At 50.2% G+C, this 13,434-nt stretch overlaps 4 protein-coding genes across 4 annotated transcripts; 2 read left to right on the plus strand and 2 right to left on the minus strand.

Moving 5' to 3' along the window:
- Positions 1-438: 438 nt before the first annotated feature.
- Positions 439-3,718, minus strand: T069G_01362 (OPT oligopeptide transporter protein domain-containing protein; the record flags this gene model as incomplete). The annotated part of the gene is made up of 2 exons (XM_056168572.1): positions 439-1,342; positions 1,416-3,718. 2 exons carry the CDS (start codon positions 3,716-3,718, stop codon positions 439-441), a joined length of 3,207 nt encoding a protein of 1,068 aa, XP_056033888.1.
- A 1,251-nt stretch (positions 3,719-4,969) lies between these two features.
- On the plus strand, positions 4,970-5,825 carry T069G_01363 (5-formyltetrahydrofolate cyclo-ligase family domain-containing protein; the record flags this gene model as incomplete). The annotated part of the gene is made up of 2 exons (XM_056168573.1): positions 4,970-5,063; positions 5,170-5,825. The coding sequence occupies 2 exons, from the start codon at positions 4,970-4,972 to the stop codon at positions 5,823-5,825; spliced, it is 750 nt and encodes a 249-aa protein (XP_056033889.1).
- A 172-nt stretch (positions 5,826-5,997) lies between these two features.
- On the minus strand, positions 5,998-11,383 carry T069G_01364 (RNA dependent RNA polymerase domain-containing protein; the record flags this gene model as incomplete). Its single annotated transcript, XM_056168574.1, has 4 exons — positions 5,998-7,167; positions 7,258-8,568; positions 8,645-10,438; positions 10,496-11,383. 4 exons carry the CDS (start codon positions 11,381-11,383, stop codon positions 5,998-6,000), a joined length of 5,163 nt encoding a protein of 1,720 aa, XP_056033890.1.
- A 370-nt stretch (positions 11,384-11,753) lies between these two features.
- On the plus strand, positions 11,754-12,389 carry T069G_01365 (AAA domain-containing protein; the record flags this gene model as incomplete). The annotated part of the gene is made up of 2 exons (XM_056168575.1): positions 11,754-11,915; positions 11,979-12,389. 2 exons carry the CDS (start codon positions 11,754-11,756, stop codon positions 12,387-12,389), a joined length of 573 nt encoding a protein of 190 aa, XP_056033891.1.
- Positions 12,390-13,434: the final 1,045 nt, after the last annotated feature.

The following is a 13,434-nucleotide window of genomic DNA, read 5'->3' on the forward strand; positions in this document are numbered from 1 at the left end:
ACATGAGGTCGGGTGAGAAACCACTGGTATAGAAATATTTCTTGGGCCGGACGAGAAAGGGAGGAGGCGAAACTGCGCTGTATAGTAATTTACTTGAACGCCACAAGAAAGCAAATTTCAAAATTTAAAAAAACATGGTCATGAGTAACTTGGTAATATCTTACATTGACGGTGACATTTGCTGTCGCCCCTCTCTTTATCTGGTATACTAGATGTCTTCTGCATTGCTTATGTGTTGAAGATGTTTTTTTTTAGATTGAGATTGGTAAGTTCTATTGCTAATTTGTCATTGATATCGTCAAATGTGGTTTGTAGTAAGTAGTAGAGTAATTATATGCATGATATCCAAGAGAACATCGCAGACAGATGGATAGAAATCTATATATCCAACAAAAACAAAGGATCTGTACGTGCAAGTGAAGCATTTTACACACCGCTTCACCAAGAATCAGGTCCAAAATGCTCACCGTCGTCAACGGTTCTGAACGAGCAAGCCTGCCAGTCGCAGCCCTGCTTGTACACCTCGGTCCCCCACCAGCTGAAGCCCTTCATCCAGCCGGGGTATATGAAGACGAAGAAGACAATGACGATGCCGAACGCGAGGCCCGAGTCGAGGGCGGCGCTGAGGGTCATGGTGTACTTGCCCCACCAGGCGTTTGCGCGGCGCTTGATGAGGTAGTTGAAGAAGAAGCAGACGAGGGCCCAGACGGAGAAGTTGAGGCCCGTGGCGGGCGGGATCCAGCCCATGGCGCCGAAGATGACGGGGAGGTTGACCTTGCGAAAGAGGCTGTGCTTCTTATGGCGGGAGTAGAGCCAGAGGGGGATGGGCAGGATTGCGCCGAGCGGGAAGCACCATACTAAGGAGCGGTATATCGCGCGGGCGCCAAAGAACTCGCCGGGCCCGACGACGCCCCAGAGGATGGAGCCGTTGAAGTGGACGCGAGCGATGGGGCAGGTGAAGCCGTTGACGGCCTCGGGGGTGCAGATGCCCTTGACGTTGGCAAACATCCAGTTGAGGACGCCGATCTGGGTGACGGAGGAGACGAGCGTGGCAACGATCTGGACGGAGAACATGATGCGCGGCGGGATCTTCATGTAGTGGCCGAGCTTGAGGTCGGAGGCGAACTTGATGCCCTGCGCCGAGGAGATGTAGCCGTAGGTGACGAAGACCATGTTGGCGATGGGGCGGCCGGGGAAGGCGACACCGCAGATGAGCTGGCAGATGAGGTAGATGCTGCTGTGCTGATTGGTGATGGCCATGATGATGCCGTTGGGGATGAAGAAGATGGCGCCGATTGCCAGGGCGAGGAGAAGGCCGTACCAGGGGAGGTGGACAGGATAGCTGGAGAAAACACAGGAGGTGAGTAACAACTTTGAAGACATATGAGATATTCATATTGAGAGGGATAGCTTACTATTCAACGACAAAGATGCCAATGGCTGCCATGGAGACAAAGGTGGCAAAGTACCAGCTAATGGGGGCATCTTTGTAGCGCTTCATAAGGCGGCTGTGGATATCCTCGTGGCTCATGAGGCCTTCGATATGGGATCCCGACATTGATACACGGGGAGTTCCTTCTGACTGTGCGGCGGTGGCTGATGAAGGGTCGGGGGAGTCAGAGACTTGCTGATAGCCTTCCTTGCCTTGTCCTCTCGCCTCGACTAGCGATTTCTTCCATGTGTGCCAAATGTCTTGGCCGTGCCAGCATAGGGTGTGTGTCAAGAGAGCAGCGAGGCCGGCGAATTGAACGCCGTAGCTGAGCATATACGTGACTGGCAAGAACACGCGGCTATAGTTTGAGTATGCTTCCCGATCGAAGAGAAAGTCTGGAGTGAGGATTTTGCTGACGTCGTAGACTTTGCCCGTGTTGTCGAAGACGGCTGTAGAAAGGATGGGCATATAAGAGGAGTAGAGCACATTGCTGTAGTAGAACAGTGGTGCTATTATCCACATGACGATGGCTAGACCACCAACGACATTCATGGCAGCCCAAAAAGGTACCAAGAGAGGTGAGCCGACATATGTGATTTGGGCCCAGTCAAAGGTCATGGGAAAGAGACCAAGGCCGGAGGACACGCCGAACAGGTTTGCAAGAACGACGCTCTTGGGCGCAAACCAGGTAATGACATTGAAGTAGCTGAGAGCGGGCATCAAGAGACCAGGCAGGAAGTAAAAGATTGAGGCACAGGTCCAGATGATGTAGAAGAACTTCCAACGACTGATAGTCCAGCCATTGGCCGGCTTGTTCTCCTGCTTATGGAGGGTGGAAAACATGGCGGCAGACATGAGAGTGCCGGGCCACACCATGCCGCTGGGGCGAACCAAGAAGCGGCGAGCCATTCCCGCGAAGCCGTAGCCAAGAATCTGCGTCGATATCGTCAATAGTAGCTGGTAGGCAATGGGCGCCTCTTGATTGTAGAATTGTGTCTGCTCGACAATGACATCCGTGGCGAAGGCGAAGCCAAAGGCAACATTACTGCTCACATAGACACATGTGTGCTCCTTTTCATTCCACCTGCCCTGGGCCAGCCACAGACGTAGGGAGTCGAGCCGCTTCTTTTGGCCATGACCGTCATGGCTATGCGACGAGATGGCGGTCCGTACACCGTCGGTGAACTCCTCCTCGGGGTCGTACGACCGCTTCAACAAATAATCCCATAAATGGCCCAGAGGGTGGACGAGTAACAGCGCAATGACGGGAGTAATGGCAACGCTGGGGTATCTCAAAGAAAAAAACAGATTGGTGGAGGAGCCAAGGATGGAGAAGAGTATGGACAAGCACCACATGCGCGGCGTGTTTATAGATAGAGTCGTATCGTCAATTGGTGACACAGAGGCTCGCACGGCTTCGTTGGGCGAGTTCTCGTCGGCATCTTGGTCGGGGATCTCGGTCGAGGAAGAAGCTCCGTCGAGCAGCGGCCCGTCCTCGGAGATGTCGTCGTCGAGCACAACGGTTGACAGAAGAGCCTCGGGCATGCCAAACCGGCCCTCGACACCGGAGACCAGCGCCGCGCCATCGAAGCTCCCGGACCTGCGAGACGAGCGCCGGGAAGCAAAGGATCGTCTGGAGACCTCGCCCCGGCTGGTTGAACGGGCGAGGCGAAGCCCACGGTTGCTGGAATCGGAGCCGGAGCCGGACCCGGAGGGGGACTGGCTGCGGTTCGGGGTCATGGCCGTGGAGCCGTAGGGCGACGAGTCGGATCGACGGCCATCGGCGAAGAGCAGCGGCGGCGTTGCTACTGCTGTTGCTGTTGCTGAAGCTGTTGCTGATGTTCTCGTCGCCCTGCTGGAGGCTTTGCTGGAGGAGGCCATGGCAGCAGACGCAGCAGGCTGGGCTACAGCCTCTTGACGCCCAGGGAAGCGATCATGCTGGATGGAGGAAGAGAGAGGAGGGGGGAGAGAAAGAGATGAAGTAGTCGAAGTAGTCGAAGAGCGGGAATGGGGACGGGATTGGGATTGAGGTTGTGGGACGGGGATCCCTGTGGTTGTTGGAGAGCCCGGGACTGAGACTGAGACCGAGGCTGAGGAGACTGAGACAGCGGCTGGTGGTGAGGTGACGGATGACGTTGGCGCTGCTGGTGCTACTGCTTGTGATTCCCTTGTTGTTCGTGCCAGATTCTGCAGGGCAACGCCATGCTGCCGCGGAAAGGAATCGCTGGCCGGGGAGCTTGAAGTCCTGGATTCTCTGGATTCTCTGGATTCGCTGGCTCGACCCATGGCGGGGCGGTTGTGCGAAAAAGGGCGGATCGAATCGATGGTGATGGTGGGGGAGAGGGGGCCGAAAATTCAACGAGGGTTGGATAGCGGGTTATAGCGGGAGAATGCACTAATGCGGGCGCTGTAGTTGGAGCACAGAGGACATGGACAAGGATCGGGGCAGTCAATTTGATGTGATGATAACCAACGGCTGAAACATTTTTTGTTTGTCTGGCTGATGCTTGCTCGACTTTGGCCCAATCCGCGGCATCAGATATCAAACCACCTTTTTCTGCTTCGGCTGCCGTGTCCCGTTTGGGCCTCTCCTTGCATGAATAGAGCATCTGTCTGCATGCAGCGTGTCACCCGCAATCCAGCTAGTGATGCAATCAAAAGTTCCGGCTGGAGCTGGAGTTAGTCACACCGGCAATCTAATATATATCAGATTAAAATCCTCTGTCCTGTAGCCCAATCGGCGCGTCTGGATTTCCAACCGTTATGCCTCCCAGCGCTGCCATTTGTCTCTCTCATATGCAGCCAAGTAAAAAATGAATCACTCGCTGTCTTTTTTGTCCAGTTATACTAGTGATATTCTACCAAATATGTCTCTTTCGTGAATGGCCTTCTTGCTGCCTGTCCGACCTTGTCCGAATGCGGACCCGAAGGATCGGTGACATACAATAATGTGAGACAACGCTTAGCTTGGACTAGAAAAGCATCAATCAGGCGTTGGAGAGGCGGCACAGAAAGGATGGATCAAATAATTCATGCTGTACAAAATATACTCGCACTGATTGGACCTTGAATAACACACACCAAATGAACAATCACCACCTCTTCACCCATATACACACGCGCTGGTGCCTAGAGTTCCTGAAAGCTCTGGCGCTCGCTCGGGTTACACAGAAAATCTTCAGCTCTACTCAGCTCAGTTCAGCGCAGTTCAGTGCAGCTCTACCAAAATGCTGTGTATTAATCGTCGTCATCATGCATGCAGATGCGTATAATTTCCCATCACTGCCATGGCCCGAGCCGAGCCTCTTAGTGTGCTATAGCTATGGCCTGATTCGGGTCCTGTTGCCATGCAAATGCACCTTGGAACCTTAGAACGGAAGCCCGGCCGGATCACGGACCTCCGATCCGATGATTCTCCCCGCCATCGGCGCTCATCAATTTCCACACGCTTTTCATCTCATTCATCACCAGCCTCACATTGACTTTGCAGCTCCGTAATTTTCTACAAATTTTGGGGCATTTGAGGCTGAGTTCACTATGGCCGCTCCATTGGCTACTGCCAAGCAGCAGCTCCGGCGTCTACTCAAGCAGAGGCTCTCAAAAGTCTCACAGGATTCCGTTCTCGCTCAAAGTATGGCGAACCCAACCAGCATCAACATCCAACCATTCCTTATCAAATTTGAGATTTTTTCTTTTCTTTTTCTTTTTTGAGAGAACTGACAATTAAATTGTATCAGGCAGCACAATATTCGAGACGCTCAAAACCTTCAAACCCTACCAAGACGCCAACCGCATCAGTGTATACCTCTCCATGCCCGTCGGAGAGATTCAGACAGACGCAATTGTTCGCCATGCTCTAAACTCAGGAAAGCAAGTCTTTGTCCCATATCTGCATAAATCACCCCTAGATGAACCTGGAACCCCAGCTCGCGTAATGGACATGGTTCAGCTTCAAGATGTCCAAGACTACGACGGCCTTCAGAGAGATTCTTGGGGGATTCCTAGCATAGATCCAGCTACCGTCCATCTGCGGCAGCGCATCCTCGGGGGACCAGATGTGCATAAATCAGACCAGTCCACCTTGGATTTGATCCTTATGCCTGGTGTGGCTTTTGATACCGATGATGCGGGAAGTGTTCGACGACTAGGCCACGGCAAAGGCTTCTACGACTTCTTTCTCAACAGGTACTTGGCTGCGAAACCTCATGATGAAGCTGGTAATGACGGCCCTGTACTACGCTTCTACGGATTGGCTCTTACGGAGCAGCTTCTTAACCCAGAGACGGATGAGCCGGTGCCCATGGGTCAGTATGATCGGAAGCTGCACGGCCTGATACTGGGCAATGGCGAGATTAAACTTTCACCCGATATTCAGACAATAAGCGCATCTTGATACCATGCCATGTCATTACGATTCTTCTTCCATTCGCCGAACGCATAGCATCTCCCTGTGAGTCTACTTCGCCACAGTATCCAAGTGACCCGGTCCCACGTCCCATCAATCACAAAAATTTTCCTCCGCCTTCATGATTCAGCTGCTACATGCAATCTGTTTGTACAAAAGCTCAAAGTTCAACGCTAGAAAGCTGCTGCATAAACCTCCTCCACATTCCTGTACTCTCCTCCTCCTCCCTCCCGCCCGTCAGAGTCGCCTTGTTTCCCACCACAATCATTCCAAACTTGGCCCTGGTGAGAGCTACGTTCATCCGACGCAGGTCCTTGAGGAACCCAATCTCTCGGCTCTCGTTACAGCGAACGGTGACAAAAATAACAATATCGGCTTCGCGCCCTTGAAAGCCGTCAATACTAGAAATTTCGACGTTGGGAATTCCGGAAAGCGATCTTTGGAGAATCTCGGATTGTCGTGAATAAGGAGTCAGCACGGCGATAGATGTATTATTAGTGGCCTGCGCGCTGTTGGCGTCTGTTCCAGTCGATGATGTAGCTTTAGTTGTGCGTAGGAGTTTGCAAATCGAGAGGCACAAGTCTGCCTGCTCTTTATTAGATTTAGACTTGTGGCCCAAATCTTCTCTTCCAGAACACTCGACAAAGATCATCCGAGGGAGATGCGTTGAATCATTGGTAGTTGGAGAGGTTGGCCAGGGGAAAGATGAAGGCGGCATCGGCCTATCTTCATCCCTGAGCCCAGACAATAGCTTTGCCTCATAAAACTCCTTCGAGATGAAACTGCATATAGAGGGATGCATCCGATATTGTGTGTCCAGCATCACCTTGACCATGTTTGGTGTTGTTTTATCTCGAGTATATAATCTCTCAAACAGTGAGACGTCAAAGTCCAACGCAAGTGCAATATTCTGTACAGTCGGCCTCAGCTGTACATGATCACCCACGAGAATTGCCTTTTCGCACCCTTTTGCCAGCGGCACAAGCGATGCAGGTTCTGTCTGCTGGGATGCTTCGTCGACAATCACCGTGTCGAACACCTGATCTCTCAGCAAGCCTAATCCAGCTCCGATACACGTCGTGAAGATGATCCCGGCGGCTTTGACACGCTTCTTGGCCTCACGCATGGCATTATGACTAGAGTGTACTTCCTGGCCAGCCAACGCATCGCATGTATACTTTCGTAAGTCTTCGCCGACTTTGCGGACTTCTGTCGCCACGCGCAAGGGAGTCATCTTTGAGCCCTGCAAGAGACCTTCCTGGCTGATTCGCCCGAGATATCGTCTCATGACATTGTCCACGGCGTTATGAGTCGGAGCAGTGACTAGTATCTTGCCGATATTAGGATCTAGCTGTAGTCTTCTGATGATTGCCACGATGGTTTGCGTCTTTCCGGTGCCTGGGGGACCCCAAAGACAGACAAGTTTGTTGTTCTGTGATGCCTCCACTGCGATTTTTTGACTTGGATTTAATGAAGCCTCTGCTGTAGATAGAGTCGAAGTTGATGCCACTTCGTTGTTTGCATTTTCAACAATAGTTGGTGCGCTGGGGACAACTTGGGACTGAATTCCAATGATTTGATCAAGCACTCCACAGCAAGCGTATTCATAAGTCGCAAGATCACGCACGGCATCTAGCATCGTCTTTGCAGTCACAAACAAGCCACACTCTTGCAGTATCCAGGAGCATTTCTCAGCGTAAGACGGCGGTGGATGAAAACAACGTATCTTGGCAAACCCCGACCTGCTCTCGACGACTAGACCATCCATTGAATAGACCCTGTCTAAAATCGAGCTTGACGGCGGACTGGCTGCGATGAGTCGTACGTGAGTATTGGATATCGGTGTGCCGCCAATGGCATCCATTCTAAAAGTGACTTCGACTGAAGTCCCTGGTTGATCTGTGCTCGAGTTTGTTTCTTTCTCGTTGTTGGCGATTCGGATATTCAGAAGCTCGTCTCGCTTTTTTGCTTCTTCCTGCACTGATCCAATGTGCTCTACCGCAATGCCGATCATGTTGTGAACAAAATTTTGAACAATGGCTGGCCTACCAGTTAGCAGCCTGGAGCTGTGTCTATCAAGGCCTTCGAGAAGAAGATCCAGCGCCGTGCTCGACGAGTGAACGGTAAGCGCAATCAGTTCGACGAGGTCGGCAAAGGAGGTCAACTTAAGCCAATCCACATTGTCCAATATGGTATGGAAGGGAGTGAGCACAAGGTCTCCAAATTCAGCTTCCGATAGGATAATGCTGCGGAGTAGTATATGGCTGCTATTCTGCAGAACAACGCTCAATTCCTCGGGCAGTTCTCTCCACGAGCCCAGATTGGCAAATGTAGCTGAGACGTAGGGCATCGTCTGCAAGAAATCGGCCATGGTGCGCAGAGTATCCGCCGGAGCCATCACTTTGTCGTTCCTGATGCTCGTAATCAAGTGTTCGAAGCAGCGTGTGAGTAGCCCTCGCTGCTCACGTTCTACCAGCCAGGCGAAGAGTTGCTGCAAGGTTGCCGGATCTAAGACGTCTTGCAGAGCAGACAAATTTCCCCTTTTGGCAACTTCGACTACAAGAGGAGGTTGCGCGCCCAAAGACCAGTCGACATCATGAAGCTTTGGGACATCGTACTCCTTGGGTTCGCGAGGGAATAGGGGCAATACTTGCTCGGTCCCAATGTAGTCCTCCCATAGGTCCAGATTGCGCATCGAACTGACATCTCTATTGCTGATGATATAAATCTCCTTCGATGCAGAGCAGCTATTAGCATTATTGCGCCGCATGGTGTTTCTTCATGTACTTGGTAAAAAAAGAACTCACCGCAGCCAAGATGCCCTGCCTCTGTAGTCTCCCAATATGCGTCTGTAGATTCCTACTAAACTTATCCAGCGCAACGCTCGCTCTGTAATCAACATTGGTTCCATTCGCAAGAGTCTGTTGCCTTGCCCTTCTGCGATCTTGTTCGTTGGCCGCATTCCGGTAGCTACTATCATTTGATCCCGAACGCCCAATAAATACCCAAGTGCTCCCCACGGTGCGATCAAACAACTGCAATCTGTTCTCATCGCAAAAGAGTCTATACTCTTTCTTCGTCGGCAGAGAAAGTCGGCTTTGCGTCTCTCTCCCCTGAGAGTGCGGAAAGGCAAACAGCCTCACCTTATTGCCCACCACAAAGTCATCGGCCGGCGTGATCTTTTGCGGCACGTACATTGCCAATGTCAGTCGCTCATCTGGGCGGAAGACGATTAGTTTTTTATGAAACAGCTCGAGATTTCTGCTTGCTGCTTCCAAGAAGGTGGCTAGTCGGTCTTCTTCGGACGTGTAGACGCGTTTCCAATGAAGACCGGGATAGTTGAGATGGAAATGCTTCAGTTCCGCTTCGCTGACCAGGCTTGATGAGGAGAGAGCGTTGAGAACTAGGCTTGGAGCATCAATGTACGCAGGTACTTGGGCTAAAATCCATGCCTTCTCTTCTGAACTTAGAGAATTCAGGTCAAACATGTGCATCAAATCGTAGAAGGAGGTGTTTGTTCTCCTACACCATCTCACAGTCATCCTGATCAACTCAACCTCAGAAATGGCAATATCGTCTCTACACAGCAATAGCTGAACGCCGTCAAAGGTATACCCTTCCATATTATTCATGTGATTCCGGGTCATGTTTTTTTGTTCTATGATGATTTTCTTGGCTGCTTCGTGAAGCTCGTCCAGAACAAAGGGGGGCGCATCTGCACCTGGTTCCGGCGGTTTCTCGAATTTCCTGAGCTGATCGTCCTTGATGCGATTACCATCAACGCACTGTGAGAAGAGACGGTTGAGTTCCTGACACTCGGGGCTCATGGCATTAGTGGCTCTCGCCCACTTCAGATAGAGGTTCTTGACGCGACCCAGTGAGGCGTTTGTATACTTGGCAAAGTAGAGTAAGCGGTCATCATCTGTAATTGGCGAGAACCTCAAGGGTTCACGGACCCCTGGATAGTGTGCCGCTTGGGATACCGTCGATGGGATGATGTCTGGGTCCCACGTCACAAAAAATGTATCGCCATCCAGATCGCCTCCTGACATCATATCCGCGGCTGGTCGTCGTCCTGTTGTAGGGAAGACGATACAGTCAACCAAGTGTGCAAGTTCAGGCCTTTCCACAACATCGAGCTTCTGAAGGTCTCCTGGATGCAAGCAAGGATTCCTCGTTACCAATACCTTCATACCTTTCAATGCGTAAGGCTGTCCGTCCCCATCCATGGTCACTTTGACGGCACATTGGCCCGGTTTCAAGACGCCCCAGGCATCACAAACTCCAAATAAGAGCCTTGATTTCGGGATTAGAATACGACACTTTTGTTCGTCTCGCTTGTTCAGCATCTTGTCATATTCAGCGTTGATGAGTTTGTTGATTGTTGGCCGTACGGCGTCCAACGAATCAATAATGACCCGTTCGGCAACCTGTGGCATATTTAAATGGCAGAGTATTCTAAACGCAACTCGTGGGTCTTGATGTGCCTCGGCGAGAAATTTGAAGTGCTCTTCCTGTTTGCGAAGGAGAGTCTGTCGACTGATGCCCAGCGCGTCGAGAAGAACAACCACCTCGTCGTTGAGATGTCCAAATACATATGGCTACAGTTGCATGGACCATTAGTATGCCGATACATGATGAGATGAAATGAACTTTACCTTTGAGTATTCTACAACCGAAAAAGATAAGTCGTCGCCGCCGCTAAATTTCTTCATCGACTTTCTCATCTTGAGCCATGGTCCGCCCTTTGGCATGGTGGGATCCAACGTCACCACGCCCTTGTATCCACGATATCGTATCTGAAAGACAGAAGGTGTGTATCTCATATTTCGAAACGAAATCTTGATGCGACGTGATAGCTGGCTGGCAAGGCCGGGTGCTATCAGCCCACAGCCGTCTGTGAATATAAAGTCTCCCACTTCGATATCGGGGATGTCTTCGACTTTCTTCGGATCAACTTGCATTGCTGCGCGAGCAACTGAAAATAGTAGCCCAATTCGCTTTGCTTTTTTGGCTACAGTCTTCATCTTTGTAAAGTCACCCAATGCCTCCACTTTCTGTGTAATCTGCTCTTTGGAGGCTGCGCAGAGATAACAGGTGCGAGACTTGAGTTGACTATTGCTGTGACCGTAAAAGTTGTAATGCACTCCTTGTATGGTGATCCCTGTACGAAGAAGCCTGACTGCATAGTCTGAACATTCTCTGAAAGTTGTTGGTTGTACTACTTTGTCTGTAGCTCCCTCTGACGAAGACGAAGGACTGGCGCCTTTTAGAGAGCGAAATTCAGCCAGCGAGATGACCAGATACCGGTCAAGGGGCAGGTCTTGGATAGCACGATTCATATCCACAGGTCCATAGCGGAGTTCGAGCCGATGTTGAGAGTTTTTGGTCGAGAGGCTGACCATTTTGATGAGTTTCAACCCATTTGTTGCTTCGGCAGTGGGTAGCCGCGGAACCTGAAATTCCCATTTTTGATCGTCTAGGGAAATCTTGTCCAGCAGAACACGTTCAAAGGATTTGGGGTTAGACGAAGCTCGAGGAGGCATCTTTGGGTGACTGTATTTGGTTTGCTCGTTTCAGTACTGCGATTGGTGTACATGGATGGAATGAAGTGGAAATATTTTCTCTGTTTTCACTTGGGCGATGTCGTGCTGCTGGTTCAGTTTGAGAAATCCATTGTGAATGTCAGCATCCCTGAGGGAGGGGAATGTGAATGTGCAGGGTTGGTTGCACGGCATTTTTCCGCACTCGCACGAGGCTCTGGTGATACGTTGTACATATACATATCGAAGGCCTCCCGCATTAGCCCTTGCCGATTACTCTATATATCGTCGTATTCCGCCAATGATGCCCTTGTTCTAGACCTTTCCACGTTTCTCACCCAAATACCTTTCACGGACGCAATTTGTGAGCAATATGGGAGCTGTCGGCGTACCTCAGCAATTCAAGCCAAAGAACATATACATTGTTGGCGCACAATGTACGGGCAAAACTTCACTTGTCAACGCATTAGAAAGCTCCCTTGCCGATTTATTCAGCACCACGCCTCCCATTATTGTTAGAGAAGTCGCTCGCTCGGTGCTAAAGATTCACGGATTTACAGCCAGTGACATCACCTCAGACCCTGCTCGTTGCTTGCAGTTACAGGCGCTCATACTGGAAGCTCAATTCAACAGCGAGCGCGATGCCTTGACAAGGAATCCTTGGATTATATCAGATCGCTCGGGAATAGATCCCATCATATACGCATCGCGCCATATTGGAAGTGAGGCCGTAAAACTCATGACCTCGTCTACATATTGGCAAGAGTTGAGAGATCGTATGTCGCAATCCTTGGTGTTTGTCTGCGAAACGGTGGAGGATTGGCTTGTAAGCGATGGAGTCAGACTTATGCCACGAGATGTAGAGGACTGGAAGGAATATGACAATGAATTCTGTCGTATGCTGGAGAGTGCAGAAATACCGTACCAGATGATCCCGCGTTCGGTCAAAAGTCTTGAAGATAGGGTTTCGTTTGTGTGGTCGAGGTGGAAGAATGCTACATTGGCTTAAACTTACATTGCGCCGAAATGATGTAAACTTCAGATGTTACTACACATATTTACGAGAGATACCAGGCATATTAGACATCCTACTGGATAGTACCTACATCGAAGTTGTTTAAACGAGTGTAAGAAGTGAACTCGTTATCCAGTTAAGGTGAGGGGCTCATTGGACTCGTCCCATGAGTCTGATGAGTCGGATCGCTAGATCGATGAATACCTAAGTGAATAAGTGAATAAGTCGCTGTTTTTTTTTTTTTTTTTTCAATCGATCTCGACTGCACAGCAATTGTCGAAATACTGTGTTCCGCTTCCGCAGCTAGCCTGTGCTGATAGGTCCTCATCGCGTTTTAATACACTGTAAAAACTACCGCCGTTTGTCATTGATATCATTTTGATCAGTGCTCCGACAGTGGCAGATGCTACCCTCACCAACGATGTTCAAAGTCCTGGACCCAACCCTCTCACCTCAACAGCTGCTGTGTCATTCAGGGCCCCTGGTTTGCAAGCCACAAAGCTGAAATACAACATCAAGCATGTGATCAAATTATTGAACTTCATTTTGTTGGTTTGCTGTCCTATCAGATCGGATAACTTTGACATGATGTTAACCTCCTGTCTCATATATTATATAGAGTGCACATGCATGCAGGGTAGATGGGAGGCTCACGGGTCGGTAGGTTGAGTACCAACGTACCTATAGCGAAAATTGAGATTTGAGAAAACTGGGTTGAACTGAAATGACAAGTTTCCCATCTACGAGAGGGTTGCGGTATACATAGCTAGACAATATAACATTACTGAAGGTAGTATCCTAGTGCAGCCTCTTTATACGGTTCCCCTGCATGTGGATAAAGCCAGCCACTTAGGCTTCTGTGTAACAGCGCTACATGTAGCTATGCTCACCTATTTCCTATTACAGAAAATATGGAAGGGATTAATCTTGAAGTAAATTACTCGGCAGGTTGAAGAACCTGCAATAGGTAAACAGTATAAGATGAGGCAGCGCTATTGGCAACACAATGGATGTGTACTAAGGTAGGGTAAGATGGGTA

This window comes from Trichoderma breve, chromosome 1 (genome assembly GCF_028502605.1).
Source record: "Trichoderma breve strain T069 chromosome 1, whole genome shotgun sequence".
Classification (NCBI taxonomy): Eukaryota; Fungi; Ascomycota; class Sordariomycetes; order Hypocreales; family Hypocreaceae; genus Trichoderma; species Trichoderma breve.